We start from the raw sequence: 18,844 nt of genomic DNA, 5'->3' as shown, positions 1-18,844 counted from the left end.
GCCACACAAACTGGAGGAACAGCAGCTCATACTGCCCTTGGGCAATTTACAACCCAACCGTATGAACATGGAATTCTCCAATTTTATGTTCCCTCCCACTCCCCTCTTCCCCCCTCCCTGTCCACTTCTACCAACATCCCTTCCTATGACTTTACATTTTACTGCTTATCGCACCTTATCTAATGCCCTTTTGTCTCCTTTTCATCTCTAGTCTTTGTCACTTACTCCACCTATCTACCAATAAAATCCCCCCTCTTATTTGTATTCACCTATCTTAAGATCATGAGCAGAATAAAGCCATTCGGCCCATCAAGTCTAATCTGCCATTCAATCATGACTAATCTATCTCTCCATCCTAACCCCATTCTCCTGCTTTCTCCCCATAACCTCGGACATCTGTACTAATCAAGCATCCATCTATCTCCACCTTAAATATATCCACCAGCCTTCTGTGGCAAATAATTCCACAGATTCATCACTCTCTGACAAAATAAATTCCTCTTCATCTCCTTCCTAAAAGAACGTCCTTTAATTCTAAGATCTCTATTCCTAGACTCTCCCACTAGTGGAAACATCCAAGCCTTTCACTATTCTGTAAGTTTCAATGAGGCCCCCCCCAATTCTTCTTAACTCCAGCGAGTACAGGCCCAGTGCCGTCAAATGTTCCTCATATGTTAACTTACTCATTCTTAGGATTATTCTTGTAGACCGTCTCTGGATACCTCTCCAGCAGAGCAAACACATCCTTCCTCCGATATGGTGCCCAAAATTGTTCACAATATTCCAAATGCGGCCTGACCAGCCCCTTATAGAGTCTCAGCATTACATCCCTGTTTTTGTATACAAGCCCTCTCTGAATAAATGCTAGCATTGCATTTGGTTTCTTTACTGTTAATTAAACTTGAAGATTAACATTTTGGGAATCCTGCACCAGCACTACCAAATCCGTTTGCACATTCAATTTTTGGATTCTCTCCCTATTTAGAAAATAAACTATTCCTTTATTTCTATTACCAAAATGCATGACTCCACACTTTGCAACACTATATTCCATCTGCCTCTTCTCAATCCACTCTCCCAACCTATCAGTCCTTCTGCAGAGTCCCTGCTTTCTCAACACTACCTGCCCCTCCACCTATTTTCGTATTACCCGCAAACTTGGCCACAAAGTCTGTTGTGGTTTTAAGATTTACTGCAAAGTAATACCTACTAACTATTATAAAATCCAATGTTAGAAATGAGACAAAGACATAGAAAGTGACACATTCCCAGCAGAGTTGGTGAATAATTGGCAGCAATAATGAAACAATTATTCATAGTTTGTCATGATGTAGGATGAGCCCATTCAGCCCACTGACTGTGACAGCTGCCAGTGCTATGCCTTCACACACATTCCTTCAACTATTTCCTAGTAAGCTGCTCTCTCTCATTCTTCTGTTTCTGCCACCACTCACCTGCACTTGGGGCAGTAGCCAATTAATCCACCCATCAACACATCTTGGAGATGGAGGAGGAAACTAGAACATCCATGGAAAACCCAGTCATGAGAAAAACATGTAAACTCCACACATACAGCACCCGAGGTGTGGAACAAATGTAGGTGTCTAAGAGGTGCAAAGCAGCAGTGCTAAGTTCATCAAAATGCCAGGTGAACTAAATACCCATGTGAAATTGTCAAATATTCTTGATAGTGAAAAAATTATGTCAACAATATTCTTAGAAATTGATGTACTATTTTATTTTATATAGCATTAAATACCCAAACAAATTTGATTTGTACTATTTTAGGTTACAAACCACTAAATATGCACACCAACGTGCCAGACACGGTTGTGCAGTGGTAGAGTTTCTGCCTTACAGCGCCGGAGACCCGGGTTCGATCCTGACTACAGGTGTTGTCTGTACGGAGTTTGTACGTTATCCCCGTGACCGCGTGGGTTTTCTCCAAGATCTTTGGTTTCCTCCCACACAGACGTACAGGTATGTAGATTAATTGGCTTGGTGTATGAGTAAATTGTCCCTAGTGTGTGTAGGATAGTGTTAATGGGGATCGCTGGTTGTGTGGGCCGAAGGGCCTGTATCCGCGCTGTATCTCTAAAACTAAAAAACCTAAAACTAAAACAAGCACGGGCAAATAGGAGAGCACGGGCAGCGAATACAGTCCCTAAATTTTGATGCATGTAAATCTCTGCCGCAATTATTGATCTTAGATAGATATAGATATGCCATTTATTGTCACTATACATGTACAGTGAAACTGAAAGCTGCTCGTACTCAGTGCATACATACAATTTAGCACATAAAACAAGAAACAGAAAAAAAACAAAAAACAGAAGGGAGAGGGGGGGGGGGGGAATAGGTGCACAAATTCTGCGGCGCTACATACATATATACAGATGGAAGTCCGTGTTGGGCGGTGTAGTCAGTGCATGTGTGAATTTGAATTTATAGTAGATATAATTCTCGGAAAGCAACTATTCCTGAGTCTGTTTGTCCTGGATTTGATGCACCTATAGCGCCTTCCAGAGGGCAGCAGGTCGAACAGTCCAAACGCAGGATGGGAGCTGTCTTTGATGATCTTCTTTGCCCTGCTAAGGCAGCGGGAGGTGTAGATGTCCATCAGGGAGGGGAGAGGGCAGCCAATGATCCTCTGCGCTGTCCTGGTTACCCTCTGAAGCCTCTCCCTGTCTGCCATGGTGCAGCTGCCATACCATGCTGTAATGCAGTATGTCAGCAGGCTCTCGATGGACGAGCGGTAGAAGGTCAGCAGCAGGTTAGAGTCCAGGTTGTGCCTCCTGAGGACCCTCAGGAAGTGCAGCCGCTGCTGAGCCTTCTTGATGACCGCTGTCGTGTTGTCCGTCCAGGAGATGTCAGCAGCGATATGGACGCCGAGAAACCGGAAGGTGTTGACCCTCTCCACACACTCGCCGTTGATGTGTAGGGGGGCTAAGTCGGTGCTGTGCCTCCTGAAGTCGACAATGAGCTCTTTTGTTTTCCTGGTGTTCAGAGCCAGATTGTTTTCTGAGCACCAGGTTGTCAACTTCAGGACTTCCTCTCTGTAGGCTGCCTCGTCTCCCCTTCAAAATAAGTCCGACCACAGTAGTGTCGTCAGCAAATTTGACGATGCGGTTGTTGTTGTGGGCCGGACTACAGTCGTAGGTGTATAGACAGTATAAGAGGGGGCTTAGCACACAGCCCTGTGGGGGACCGGTACTCAACCTGCGAGTGGAGGAGAGGTGGGGGCCGAGTCTCACAGTCTGGGGCCGGTTGGTGAGGAAATCCTTTATCCAGGCACATGTGACAGTGGGGAGGCCGAGAGTGACCAGTTTACCAATGAGAATGTCCGGAATGATTGTATTAAAGGCTGAACTAAAATCCACAAAGAGCATCCGGACGTAGCTCTGCCCCTGCTCCAGATGGCTCAGCACAGAGTGGAGAGCTACGGTGATGGCGTCTTCTGTGGATCTGTTTTGGCGATAGGCGAATTGGTGGGGGTCGAGGTCTGGTGGTAGATAGTCCTTGATGTGTTGGAGGACCAACCTCTCGAAGCACTTCGTGATTACCGGAGTGAGGGCCACAGGACGGTAGTCATTAAGGCTGGTGATGGTAGACTTCTTCGGCACAGGGACGATTGTGGCTGATTTTAGGCAGGACGGAATAACTGCCTGGGCCAGGGAGAGGTTGAAAATTCTGGTGAAGATGGCAGTGAGCTGGTGGGCGCACGCTTTGAGCACCTTACCAGGGACTCCATCTGGGCCGGTAGCTTTCTTGGGGTTCACTGCCAGGAGCACCCGTCTGACATCGTGTTCCCTGACAGTGAGTGGAGTAGTACAGGAGCTAGGTGAGGGTGGAAACAGGGCTGTAGCAGGTGAGTGCTGCTGTTGTGATGTTTCAAAGCGGGAGAAGAAGCAATTTAGCTTTTCTGCCAGCGGCGCACTCAGGTCTTCTGACTTTGTGGCACAGCCTCTGTAGTTGGTAATGTCTTGTATGCCCCGCCATACCTCCCGTGTATTATTGCTGGACAAGTGGAACTCTACGCTCCTCTTATGGTCCGCCTTGGCTTTTTTAATACCACTTTTCAGATCGGCTCGAGCAGCCCTGTACAGAGCTCTGTCACCTGACCTGAAGGCAGCATCGCGGGCTCTGAGGAGTGTGCGGACCTGGCTGGACATCCAGGGTTTCTGGTTTGGGAAAACCCGTATTAGAATAGGAAGTAGGAATAAGAGTGCATATTCAATTAATCTGCTTATCTAAACACAAATAGTTTAATTGATGATTTTAAGGATTTTCTTTTGTTCACCTTTCTCAGAAGGTAAGCAGGTTTTAATTACAGTGCAAGAAAAGAAACAAAATCAAGCATGGAATATCTGATTCGAACCAAAACATTAACTGCCTCTATTTCTCCACACATGCTGCCTGTCCTGCTGAATACTGCCGGCACTTTCTGTTTTTATCAAGAAATGTTGGTTCTTGCATCAAATATACATATTAGATATTACAGGATTTTTTGCCAAGTTTAAGTAGTTAAGGTAAATTCAAATACCTTCAACTCCTGATTTTGGTTTCCTTCTTTGGCCTTTTGCAGACGAGGGTCTGGGAATTCTCACAGGACTCTCAACCTTCAAAACAAAGTCAGTAGAGATTTTCCTTATGATTTTAGAAATCCACTCCTCTGTACATTTGGTACATTATTTTCCCGACTTTTTAATTAAAATTGTTGACCAATCTTACCTTTTTTTTACATCTGACTGCTGCCCAGCTGCTGATGTTGCAATTACAGTGAAATGTTTACATCTTCTGGTATAAATATTCCTTATGATTTCAAAAATCCAATCCTCTATAAATTTGGTCCATTTTTTCCCGAGATATTTACTCAAATTTATCACCAAACTGACATTTTTTTTAAATATTAAGGTTGCCCAGCTGCTGACTTCACAATGCCTTTCTCGCGTACCATCCCTCCCACCCCGCCGCTCTGGATTAATCTATAGGATTATATATAGCACTCTGGAGGATTATATATAGCACTCTGGAGTCTGGCTCACATTCTGGACTAAAGAGTAAGCCAGATACTGAACAAAGAATTTCCATACAACCCAATGCCAGATTATCTGCGTTTTGCTGTACTTTTTTTTTAAACATCTATACATTTACTAAAACTCTCATCTCGACTACTTCCAGTTCGCTTTTTTTTTAAATTTGCTCACAAACTGTACCGTATATCGCTAGGATTTTTTCGCCACCTTACTCACCGTTCTCCACTGCTCCAAGGCACCAAGTTTTGTTTCGATCGGTGGAAGATTACAAAAGTTATGAAGGTTTAAAAAATCGTGAGATCAGCAGATTAGTCTTTTTGCCTGTCAGTCACCAAGAAGGTAAAACCCCTTCAGGCACCCGCTGGAGAATAAAGCCCCGGAGAAAAATGCTGGCGTAACTCAGTGGGTCAGACAGCATCTCTGGAGAGAAGGGTCTCGAACTGAAACGCCACCCATTCCTTCCCTCCAGAGATGCTGCCTGTCCCGCTGAGTTACTCCAGCATTTTGTGGCTACATTCAAAAATATCATGTGGGATGCATTAAAATTATAATGGTAAATGCTTTCCACAGATATATCTAACAACTGCTGGAATAGCAAATAATCTGTAACATCAATGATTATTCTATAACTAATTTGCTGCCAGCACCATTATCTTCATAAAGCACACATTTGGCAACATCCTGTCTTGACCTTCTCTGCCCTCTGCCATCACCAGAACCAAAGATCCTAGAGGAGCAAGATAGACCACTCCTTCGAAATCCAATGGACTGGCGTGTAGAACGTCACGGCCGCCATTTTTCAATGCGACACCCGCTGTGATCCAAAGCAAAGATTATAGAGCTCCGCTATAATCTTTGATCCAAAGCAAAGATCCTCGAGTATCTTGTAGCGGGAACAGCCCCCTCCTTTGCGTAGTTTCCCTTGCATTGTATTGCTTTAACACACACTGCACAAAATTAAATTTAACGTATACATATTATATATATTTATATGAATGTGTATCTGTGTGTGAGAGGCAAGTTAGAGATAGTTAAGTTTATCTCATGGATCAGAAGCAACTTTGATTTAAATAATCACTATTAATTTATTTGTCTTGTAAGATGATATACATAAACCATAAAGGCAATTATATATATAATTATATAGTAATAATATATATATGCATATATATATATTTATACACACATATATATACACATACATATATACACACACATATATACACATACATACATACGTATACACATACATATGCACACATACAAATACACACATACATATGGATACATTTATATGCATACATACACACATATAAACATATATATACATACATATATACACACATATACATATACATGCATATATACACATACATGCATATATATACACATACATATATATTTATACATATGATTAACATGTAGAGGAACCAACGAGAGAGCAGGCTATTTTAGACTGGGTATTGAGTAATGAGGAAGGGTTAGTTAGCAATCTTGTTGTACGTGCCCCCTTGGGCAAGAGTGACCATAATATGGTTGAGTTCTTCATTAGGCAGGCAGTGACTAGTGGGGTACCGCAAGGCTCAGTGCTGGGACCCCAGCTATTTACAATATATATTAATGATCTGGATGAGGGAATTAAAGGCAATATCTCCAAGTTTGCGGATGACACTAAGCTGGGGGGCAGTGTTAGCTGTGAGGAGGATGCTAGGAGACTGCAAGGTGACTTGGATAGGCTGGGTGAGTGGGCAAATGTTTGGCAGATGCAGTATAATGTGGATAAATGTGAGGTTATCCATTTTGGTGGCAAAAACAGGAAAGCAGACTATTATCTAAATGGCGGCCGACTAGGAAAAGGGGAGATGCAGCGAGACCTGGGTGTCATGGTACACCAGTCATTGAAAGTAGGCATGCAGGTTCAGCAGGCAGTGAAGAAAGCGAATGGTATGTTAGCTTTCATAGCGAAAGGATTTGAGTATAGGAGCAGGGAGTTTCTACTGCAGTTGTACAGGGTCTTGGTGAGACCACACCTGGAGTATTGCGTACAGTTTTGGTCTCCAAATCTGAGGAAGGACATTATTGCCATAGAGGGAGTGCAGAGAAGGTTCACCAGACTGATTCCTGGGATGTCAGGACTGTCTTATGAAGAAAGACTGGATACACTTGGTTTATACTCTCTAGAATTTAGGAGATTGAGAGGGGATCTTATAGAAACTTACAAAATTCTTAAGGGGTTGGACAGACTAGATGCAGGAAGATTGCTCCCGATGTTGGGGAAGTCCAGGACAAGGGGTCACAGCTTAAGGATAAGGGGGAAATCCTTTAAAACCGAGATGAGAAGAACCTTTTTCACACAGAGAGTGGTGAATCTCTGGAACTCTCTGCCGCAGAGGGTAGTCGAGGCCAGTTCATTGGCTATATTTAAGAGGGAGTTAGATGTGGCCCTTGTGGCTAAGGGGATCAGAGGGTATGGAGAGAAGGCAGGTACGGGATACTGAGTTGGATGATCAGCCATGATCATATTAAATGGTGGTGCAGGCTCAAAGGGCCGAATGGCCTACTCCTGCACCTAATTTCTATGTTTCTATGTTTCTATTATTTTCCAACGATCAATAGATTTACGATCAGTTCCTGTGGATTGGAGGATAGCTAATGCTATCCCACTTTTCAAGAAAGGAGCGAGAGAGAAAACGGGGAATTACAGACCAGTTAGCCTGACTTTGGTGGTGTGAAAGATGCTGGAGTCAATTATTAAAATGTAATAATGGGGCATTCGGATAGCAGTAAAAGGATTAGTCCGAGTCAACATGGATTTATGATTTTACAATGCATTTAAGCCTCTCCCATTTTTATGAGATGAATTCCTGGAATATGTAGGAAGTTTATTGTAACCTAGTGCTACTTGCCTGAACAATGGATGATATATCACTTAAATGCAATTGTTTTCAGTTGTGTGGAGAGACCTGTATATTGAAAATGCGTTTTGCCTCTAATATGTCAATTTACCTTAAATGTAGAAGAGCTTATTAAAATCTTCTTACAAAGACCATTAAGTATTTTCTATCTATCCTCTTTTGGACCCAAGGCATAGCAGAGCTGCCAACTCTCACGAAGAGGTAAGGGAGGGAGAGATGGAAGGGAGGGAGAGAGGGAAGGGAGGGAGATCGCGAAGAGAGAGAGGAGAGAGAGAGAGAGAGAGAGATCGAGAGAAGAGAGGGGAGCGAGAGATCGAGAGGAGGGGAGAGAGAGATCGAGAGAAGAGAGGGAGAAGGGGGGAGAGGGAGAAGGGGGAGAGGGAGAAGGGGGAGAGGGAGAAGGGGAAAGGGGGGAAGGGGAAAGGGGGGGACAGGGAGAAGGGGGACAGGGACAAGGGGGAGAGGGAGAAGGGGGAGAGGGAGAGTGGAACGATAGCACATTATAACGCGCAGCCGTCCCATTCCGACCAAAGATTATAGAGCAGAGCTCCACTAGTATCTTTGATTGCGGCCGCCGCCACCGAACCCCCCGACCCACCATTGCACCCAAAGATGATAGAGCAGAGTTATATAATATTTGATTGCACCCTTCTTCACGGCGGGCTTGTGATCTTTGCTTGTGATGCCTTGACAATTCGAGGGATATAATGGGTAACAGCCGCCCATTCTCGGACTTGAATCTGAGCTCGAAAAATCTCCTGGTCACTGGACCTAATGTGTCCCGCGGGCCATATTGTGGAGACTAATCCCTTACAAAACAAAACCAAAAACGTACAGAAGTGTTAAAATTGTCTTTATTATTGTGGTGAGTAAAGAACTATTAAAAATAAGTCTAATAACTTTCTAATGTACCGACAAACCCAGTTTCCCAATGGCCGTTGATGGGAGAACAGAAAATAACATTTTCACGACAGAATATCGACTGAAAATAATAAAAATATTTTCTCACCTTTCTTTTTTATTGGGGAACCTAAAGAATGACAGGTCGGGTCGTTTAGATTTACGATTAGAATACTTGATAGCAGAGCAGTGACATGAAATTTAGATAAGGACGCCATGACAGTGTGGGGGAAGCCCAATAAATGCCTCGAAAAATGGCGTCGACGATCACACACGTCATACTACGCGTTTTTCGAGGAGTGGTCTATCTTGCTCCTCTAGGATCTTTGACCAGAACTATATAAAGGAATCGTGAGTTTCTTCCAGATCAGTTGATGGGTTATTTCTTCTAACTGCTAGTGCATATGCACCTCATTCTGGAGTATTCCTGCACTGGTAAAATTTCAATAGACTACAGAGAACAATTTGTCCGGCATCTTGTGAGTTTTCTGTTTAGTTACAAGCTCAAAACAACTCTTTTTCTTTTAAACATTTATTTGCTTGCAGACTTGCCTGGTTTCCAAGACCTTTCTCTGGAAAGTGAGGGTTAGTGGAAAAGCTACACAGAAAATGAAAAACTTCCAGAAATAGAAGTCAAAAAAGCATTAAGCCAAACTGTTTGTCTACCTTCGATTTTCCAGCATCTGCAGTTCCTTCTAAAAGCATGAAGCCATATCTGCCAAGGATCTTTAGTGAGCAATTCTTTGCTCACACATTCAGAATCATTTACATGCAAAATCACCATTTAAATCTACTTGATGGTGCAATTCCAACTATAACATCGACGCAGTACAGCCTATGGCTGTCAAAAGTGGCCACAGCTGTTATCTTTAATTTGACTGGCTCTTTCCAGGCTTTTGCTGTAGATGCACATAATACCCACAGGTGGCAGTATAATGTTGCATTAGCTAACCCCACAAAGCCTTCCCAAATTTGAAGAAACAGTTTACTCAGTGAAATTGGGCATTTTCATGGCATATGGAGATTCTATTCCTTCAATGGGCAGTTGGTACGAAAACACAGGCATCATGCAAGTAAATTAGCCTGTCAACATCAGAACCTCACTTCTGCAGCAGTTCTATCATGCAACTGAGAGCATGCTACTGATTGTATGCTATTGAACTATCACACCAAGTAAAAGACTGATTACAAGAAAGGTATAACCACTCAATCCAAACCAGAACCAAGCATATAATGAGCAATGCAACCAAGCTTTGTTTATTATTGTCTTTCTCCTCTCAATTCCTCTTACTGAAGTGCATGACCTCACATTTCCCCACATAAAACTCAATTTTTATCCAAACAATCAATTTACATCTTGTTGCATAATCACAATGTCCTTGTCACAACACACCCTTCCACCGTCTTATGGCAAACTTGAAACCTTAAATTTCATTCTCCTCAAAGACATGTGTTGTAAAATCTAATTTCTTAGCTTGGATTTCTCAGCTTAAATTTGATTAGCAATATCATTAATCTATTACATAGAGATCATTAGTCCCATGGTATTACAACAACAATTGTAATTTAGTTTTTTTTTACCCTGAATTGAATAGAATACCAGAAAGGAAAGATGTCTGTCTCACTAAAACTCTCATCTTTTTTTCTTTCTATCTGTCTATATGTGTGTGATCATGAACCACTGCCAAAACAGTACACGATAGTGCTAAAATATTTGCACCACCTTACTCACCATTGGCTTGTGGTAATTTGTGTCAAGTTTCGTTCAGATTTATGTTATATTTCACATGTTATTGACATTTAAAAATTTACAAAACCCCACTTTGAGAAAGAATCACTTCAACACTTCAGTGCTGCCAGTTACATCTATGACGTGACAATGGTATCTGATTTGCAACAATGTTCCAATCATAGAACACTCAGTCCTGGCAGAGTGAGGCTGAACAGGAGGGGAAGGGAGTGCTGGGAGAGCCAGGGGAAGTGGAATTGAAATTGGATTTTTTTTTAAAGTCCTGGCAGCAAGTGCTTGCATTTTTTAAACGTTTAAAAAGAGGGAGGATGAGGGGCTATGGGTGATTCGTGGAATATTGCGTTGGGGGAATGGGTTATGTTGGGGGAATGGGTGAGTGGTGGAATATTGCATTGGGGAAACAGGTTGTGTTGGGGGACCAGGCCTCCCGTGAGGGCTATGGGTGTGTGGTCAAATATTGCGTTGGGGGAACAGGTTGCGTTGGGAGACCATGCCTCCCATGTGACGGTCCCACTTGGTCTAGTATCTATCTTCTATTATATCTATAAAACTCTGGGGCTATCCGTCCGGCTGCCGTCCGGATCCCTTTCTGCCTTTTGATTTGTGCCCGATACTCGCAGATGTCCAATCGGAATGGCCGATGCTCGCAGATGTCCAATCGGAATGGATCCATTTGCATGTACGGCTGCCAGCTGCATTTCTTCCTTTGATTCATTGCCACGCCCAATCCAGACGCTCAATCTCCGAGATCTTTTCCATTTCGGTAGAGATTTCGCTTTTCTTTCTAAGTATCCGCTCCTCATTACATTTCGTCGTGTTGAAGTGCACGTTTTTAATCAAATCCTTCTCCCCCCCACCGACCCCCAAGTATTTCAAAAATAAACAGGCTTCTCCATTTACATGTCAGCTTCCAACACACTTCGAAACAAAGTTGCAAGACAGGAACACTCTGAACTTTTCACTGCTGCAGCAGGTAGGGTAGGTGCCATTGGATTTTTTTTTTAATCCACTGCTGAGGAAGGCAGGGCAGTGCTGGAATCTTACTTTTGAGAACGGCTTCAGTTCCATTGGAGGAGACGGATGCATGGTGGAATATTGGGTTGGGGGATCACACCATTGGGGGAGCAGACCCAACGGGTCTGCACTTGGTCTAGTATACTAATAAAAGGTGTGTGTGTGTGAGATGGTAACCACTGGACAAAGGTGCATAAGGTGGTGCAAATTTTAGCGCTAGCTTGTACTGTTTTGCTAAAACAGTACAAGCTAACGCTAAAATTTGCACCACGTTATGCACCTTTGTCCAGTGGTTGTTCCTATAAAGTTTAGTTCAGATTGATGTTATATTTCATAAAATTCATAATTTTATGTTTAAAAATTCAAGTTTAAGAATTTAACAGCTAAATTCTTGCTGGCCCAGCTTGCAACAAAGTTGCAATCCGGGAACACTCTGTCCTTCCACTAAGTTTTTAGCAGAAGAGGAGGGGGAGGGGGCAATTGCTATTGGGATCCAAATCCTTGCTGGCCCAGCTTGCAACCAAGTTGCAATCGAGCCACACTCAGTCCTTTCAGCACGATTTTAGCTCAACAGGAGAGGGAGGGGGAAACTGCATTTCAAAATCTTCGAAGCAAGATAAGGGGGAGGCAGTGCTGGGTATACGTCCCTGCACCGTTGGGGGCTATGGGTGAGTGCTGGAATATGGGGGAAAAGGTGAGTGGTGGAAAATTGCGTTGGGGCAGGGGGTGCTTCGGGGGGGGGGGGGGAAACAGGCCTCCCATGTGACAGGGACCCAACTGGTCCCACTTAGTCAAGTATATTACATATATTATATTATCTTCTATCTATCTATCTATAAAACTCTGTGCCTGAGGACTGGCTGCCTTTCTGCCTTTTGATTCGTGCCCAATACTCGCAGATGTCCAATCGGAACGGCCGATGCTCGCAGATGTCCAATCGGAATGGCTGATGCTCGCAGATGTCCAATCGGAATGGATCCTTTTACTTTCTTCCTTTGATTCACTGGCACGCCGAATCCAGACGCTCAATCTCCCACATCTTTTCCATTTCTATGGAGATTTCGCTTTTCTTTCTAAGTATACGCTCCTCATTACATTTCGTCGCCTTTAAGTACACGTTTTTAATCAAATCCTTCTCCCCCCCCCACTCACTCATTTTGTCGCCTCCTGCTGGCCAGCGACCATAACGGCTGCTGGCGCCCGCATTTCAACCTCAAGAGACGCCATTTAATTTGGCCTTTCAAGGACGGCTTCAGTTCGAGGACCACGTCTCCCGTGGGGGCTGCGGGTAGGGAATGGCTACGGGTAGGGAACGGCTGCGTTGGGGGGTCTAGTATATTACTAAAATTCTCATCTTGTTTGTGTGCGTGTTCTCGAAACTCCGCCAAAACAGTACAGGAAAGTGCTACAATTTTGGCCCACCTTACTCCCCATTGTCCTGTGATGTGCTGTAGCAAGTTTTGTTCAGATTGATGTTATAATTTACAATTTATTGACATTTTAAACTTTACAAAAAAGTTTTCCACTTGCACTGCTGGTCAGCCGCGCTCGACGACACAATAGCGTTACAATGGGATCCCAAACTTCATTTTTAAAAATGTCAATTTAAGTTATTTGAAAGAAAAAACACGATTTTCATTGAGAATATCATTTTTTTTAAAATTCTTATTTTTTATAAATAGCGGTTTTCATTGTGGGTGGGTGGGATAGGGGAGAGGTGGGGAGAAGGGGAGCAGGGGGATAAAGGATGAGGAGTGGGGGAGCAGGAGGATAGTAGGAGAGGAGGAGGGTATGGAGGAGAGAGGGGTTCTGGAGGGAGGGAGGGAATGACTGAGGGAGGGAGGGGTGAGGGGAGTGGGAGAGAGGAGGAGGAGGGGGGAGATAGGGAAAAGAAGAGGGACTGTGAGGAGTGGGGTAGGGGATAGAGGGAGAGGATGAGGGTAGGGAGGGGAGAGGAGGAGGGTAGGGCGGGGAGAGGGGTTCTGGAGGGAGGGAGTGACTGAGGGTAGGGGAAAGGAGAGGGAGGGAGAGGTGAGGGGAGTGGGGAGGGGAGGAGGAGAGAGGAAAGAAGAGGGAGGGTGAGGAGGAGGGGGAGGGAGTGCTGCGGGCTGAGTGGGAATGGAGGATAGGGGTAGAAACAGGGATGGTAAGGTAATCGAGGAGGGGAGGGGGAAGGGGAAGAGGGAGATGGGGAGGGAGGGGTGAGGGGAGGAAGCAGAGGAGGGTTTCATTGAGCCAATGAAATTCACCAGTCAGCATCCCTCTCCCACTCTCCCTGCAACTAATTTTCTCAATTTTCCAGTTCTGACAAGGGACATTCAACCTGAACCATTAACTCTGTTTCGCTTCCCACAGTTGCTGCCTGACTTGCTGATATAGACAGGACCAAAACCCTGGTCTGCCGCTGTAAAGCAGCAACTCTATCATTGCGCCACTGTGCTGCCCAATAGTCCTATTGCCCCAAATCACAACCTTTAGTAATTTTTGCATATATAGTCCAAGGCAATTAGATTCTTGTTTTCCTTATATTTAGCCTGATTTTTAAAGTAAAATTACTACCTCATTTATTTATGCCCAGATTTTTTTTTGCCAGTCTGAGTTCATTCTGAGGGTCACACTTAGCTTACATACTTTGTATTTCACTACAATAAACAACTGTTTGTCACTATGATTTTGTTCCAGGATAAATCAATATTATTCACCTCTTGCTCTGCATCAGTTTTGATGTCTTTCTTCACCACTTCTGAAGGCTGTATGGGTGGTTTGTCCTCTGCAATTACTTTAGACTATGGTAGTAACAAAAAAAAAAGTCGAATTTAAAAAGAGATTCCTAAATGAAACCAATTCTCAACTGCATTACATAAGTGTCCTAATCTTAAATTCTGTAACCTTTATATAACCGGATCATAAATTAACCTCAGATTAACAAAAGTAAAGGTGCAGATGTTAAAAATGTCCCCAAAAAAACTAGTTCTTATATTTTTATAAGCTGATTGTTTACCGTACTCTAGATGTATGTGGTATGTCTGCACAAGCTCAGTATATTTCAAGTCAACATTTAGCTATATGTCCTTTTACACATTCTACTTTGATTGTAGTGAGCAACCAATCTGCTAAAATTTATAAATCACTTTAAACTTGCTCCCATTGTACTATAAACTAAGGCAGGGGACAACAACCTACAGCCCCCGGGTCGAATGCGGCCCGTGAGTCGAAATCTGGCCCGCAGGCATTCTCGTAATCATCCAGCCCGCAGACTTCCTTCATCTCCGGTACATCCCGGGCCCAAGGCACGGTGACACAAGGACACAAGGAGGCCTGTTTTGGCGGAATTGCGGAGCCGCCAAGCGCCCGAGCGGGGCCGAGCTCTGACTGCACTGCATCCTGCGCAAAGCTGCCGGCACAGCCGCGCACATTCTATGTCTGGGCTTCACTGTCAGGATCGGGGTTGTCAATAGGCCGGGGACGAGTGAGTATGAGTATTGGAGCCACCTCCTTCAGGACAGAGCCACGGCAAAGGTTTGTAGGTTCGCCATGTTCGTGAACGTCCGTGACTAGGCGCCAGTGCTCCGGGTGGCGTCCTCGAAGGGGCGGGATCTATGTGAACACGTGATTTGATGCCTGCCATCCGGGGCGGGATCTATGCGAACATCCGCTCACAGACATGCATCCTGGCCCTTATGCAGAACAAGATTGCAGACACCTGCTCTAAGGTATTGTAATAATGAGCAGTCTATTCAGGAAGTCTGTTAAATAATGAACGGTTAAGATAAATTGATACTACAGTCTTTAGGTTTTTGTGAAATCTAGGATTATGACATTGAATTGGAAAATTGTATGCACAGAGAAAAAGCTACATAGAACATTGACCAGTACAGCACAGGAACAAGACCTTCGACTCACTGTTTGGCTGCGGAACATGATGCCAAGTTAAACTAAACTCTTTTGCATAAACGTGCTCCAAATCCCTCCATATTTATGTGTCGATCTAAAAGCCTTTCAAACACTCTCTGACACTCCAAGGAAAACAATCCAAGTTGTCCACCCTCTCCTTATAGATGATATTCTTCAACCAGGCAGCATCCTGGTAAACCTCTTCCGCACCTTCTCGAAAATGTCCCACAGCCTTCCTGTAATGTAACTGCACACAAATGTGGCATAACCAAAGTTCTATAAAGCTGCAACATGACTTCCTGACTTCTTCTCAAAACCCTGATCAATGAAAGCAAGCATACCAAATACCTTCTTTACAAATCTGTTAACCCCTGTTCCTACTTTCAATGAGCAAAGGACACAAAGATACAGGATTGCTTTCTACGTTTTTAAAAATGTTCATATTGCTAACACATTTGCTGGATTTGTCATATGTTTTACTACTAAAATAGTGCCATGATATTTCACAAAAAAAGGTTTTCTTTTAATTACCCGTCTCTCTGATTTCTCCTGTTCTTTGGCTTTTTCCTTTTCCATTTCTTGGTCTCTACTTTGGTCTTTCAAATGCTCATGCTCTTCTCTCTTGTCCTTCTCTCTTTTTTCTCTCGTTTTTTCTTTGTCTCTGTTTCTCTCTCTCTCTTTACTTCGTTCTTTGTCCTTTTCTCCATCACCTCTAATCTTGTCCTTCTCCACTTTTTCTGTTCCTCGATTCTTTTCCTTCTCCACTCTTTCTCCATCCCCTCGATTCTTGTGGTTTTCCTGGTCCTTTTCTTTTGTTTTTGCTCGGTCTCGCTCCTGTTCTTTAGTCCTTTCGCGTCTATCACCATCTTTGTGTCGATCCCTTTCTTTATCCATTTGTTTTCCACGTTCCCTTGACTGTTCTTTTTCTTTTCGGTCTCTGCTAGAGTCTTTAATTCCATTATCATTCTTTTCCTTGAAAGCCAAATTGGATACAACAGTTATAAACACTGCAATTTTGAAATATGTGAAAATTAGAGCAGATTAAAAGATGAAGATAATTTAGCAATTTAATGAGTAAACAGACTATTGAATTAGTAAATATCTAATTTAACATGCATAGCTGCATAAATAGTGTGTGCTAAATTTTACCCAGAGTTTCGCAATCCAGAAGAGAGTAAGTACCAGATCAAATATACAGACATGTTATGAAAAAAATAAGCAATATCAATAACACCAGTAAATAACTACAATTTAGATAGTGACTTCAATACAGGAATACTATGTATTTTAAAAATTGACATATCACTTCAGGCCATGGGTAGATTTCAGGCAGGGTCAAAGACATAGATTTTAAGGAGCATTTTAAGAGAAAAATTAAGAGAATTTGCAGGGGAAAAAAGATCAGGAGTGGATTCCAGATCTTAGCACCCACATATTTGAAAACACAGCAGCCAATGTTAGTCAGCAAGTACAGGGTTGTTGAGTAAGTGTGACTGATGCAAGTTGGATCACATGCAATAGTGTTGGATGTGTTCGAGTTTACAGAAGGAGCAACGAGGGTGGTTAGTCATGAGAACTTATAGCCAATTCTGAAGGGAGTAAAGGTATGGATGAGAGACTCGGGTTCAATCCTAACATCGGATGCTGTGTGTGAGGAGTTTGCACAATCTCCTGGGGTTTCTCCGGGTGGTCCTGTCTCCTCCAAATACGTGTGGAATTGAAGTGGATGCGAAAGTGGGATGGCATAGAACTAACGTGAGTGGATGATCGATGGTCGACATGAACTCAGTGGGCAGAAGGGCCTGGTTTCATGCTGTAACTTTCAGTCAGTTAATCAATCACATTAATCTGATTTGGCTCATTGAAGAGGGACGGGGTAAGACACTTGTGGATTTTAAAATCAAAGGCCCAAGTGGGAGAGGCTGATAGGTAGGAAAACATAGTACAATTATTATTCTAATAACATGCCATTCATTGATATCTCCAGATTTCTTCAGGCACTTGAAGCTTATTTGATTTTGATTTGATTTTTAAAGCTGAAATGTAGTTAATTTCCTATTTTTTCTTGTATTTATCACTTTATCCATTTCAGATTTTCCCATGTCTTACTCTATTTGCTGGTTTAATTTTACCTACTTTAAATATACTGTATCTACAAATATTAACGATTCATAAAAGATTCATAAAATTAATTTTATATTTTAACTACATTTATGGAAAAAAAGAACATATTTATTCAATGTCATTATCATCTTCAGGATATCTGAAATTACATCCAAAGTTGTTTCAGAAATGTGTAGTTACTTTGATAGGTATAAGAAGAGACAACTTCAATGATTCATTTACTTTAATAATATTCCACCACTTCAAAATATAATGTTTATATTATGCATCCCCAAGTGATATATTGATTACCTCCAGTTCTTTGTCTTTTTGCCTCTTGTGCTCATCACTTTTTTCTCTGTTTTCTTTCCCCTGAGATTTGGAGCTAGATGGTGCTTTTGCTTTAGGATCTGTCTTTTCTCCAGTAAGGACCCTCCTCACAGAATCATCACTAGAAAGCTGGATAGTGGGAAAGAAAGCTAATTAATATCATTGTTCCCACTTCTTTTCCACAAATCTACTACAGTGACTGATCCACAATGTTTATTTTAAAGCCTGTAAATGGAGAAAGTAAACATAGATCTTTGATCTACCCAGGTCTACCTAATCTACCCAAATCTGTCTGAAGAAAGGTCTCGACCTGAAACGTCACCTATTCATTTTCTCCAGATATGCTGTCTGACCCACTGAGTTACTCCAGCTAAAACTGAGTAGTTACATAAAATGCAACACTTGCAACTTACCAAAAACACATTGAAGAGTAAAACATTCTGCAACACCAAGTTAGTAAATGACACAATATATCACACATATTTCACCAACCAATGATGGATGATCAGTCAAGGTCTTCATCAGAATCAATATCCTCCCTGTTTCTGCTTACAATATACCATTCTGACATCTATCCAAAGGCCCACTTTTAACTTCTCAACTGATCAATCAGGGACATCAATCTTTGACTTTACGCAGCACTTTTCAGACACAACTATGCATTAAGCACACATGCCAAACCTAAATGTCAAATATATTTTTGACATTTGACTGGATCTGAATTCTTGGTTTCTTGGTCCTCCAAAATATTCCAAATGGAATTTAAACTGGAGGTGGTGAAGGGAGGGCTTAAGCGAGAAAGGGTTATTGGGAAGAAAGAGCTACTTTAAATTTAATTGCATCTGGTTGGGTAACTATAGTTGGGTGGAGATTATTCCATGCTTTAATTGTGCGGGGGAAGA

The 18,844-nt window shown here is 42.7% G+C and overlaps 1 protein-coding gene across 3 annotated transcripts in view; it reads right to left on the bottom strand.

Annotated features, from left to right (window-relative positions):
* Positions 1-18,844, bottom strand: part of traf3ip1 (TNF receptor-associated factor 3 interacting protein 1) — an 84,868-nt gene that overhangs the window by 36,034 nt on the left and 29,990 nt on the right. For 2 of the 3 annotated variants that reach the window (XM_055638480.1, XM_055638478.1), the window contains exons 4-7: positions 17,925-18,071; positions 16,041-16,481; positions 14,318-14,401; positions 4,544-4,619 (exon numbers count right to left, since the gene is read on the bottom strand). In XM_055638480.1, coding sequence (XP_055494455.1) covers positions 4,544-4,619; positions 14,318-14,401; positions 16,041-16,481; positions 17,925-18,071 — 748 coding nt within the window. The remainder of the gene's footprint in view (positions 1-4,543; positions 4,620-14,317; positions 14,402-16,040; positions 16,482-17,924; positions 18,072-18,844) is intronic. The other variant, XM_055638479.1, reaches the window with a different exon arrangement.

The sequence above is a fragment of the Leucoraja erinacea genome, chromosome 7, assembly GCF_028641065.1.
Source record: "Leucoraja erinacea ecotype New England chromosome 7, Leri_hhj_1, whole genome shotgun sequence".
In the NCBI taxonomy this organism is placed as follows: Eukaryota; Metazoa; Chordata; class Chondrichthyes; order Rajiformes; family Rajidae; genus Leucoraja; species Leucoraja erinaceus.
The sequence above is the reverse complement of the archived record's forward strand: the minus strand, read 5'-3'. Positions and strand labels throughout refer to the sequence as shown.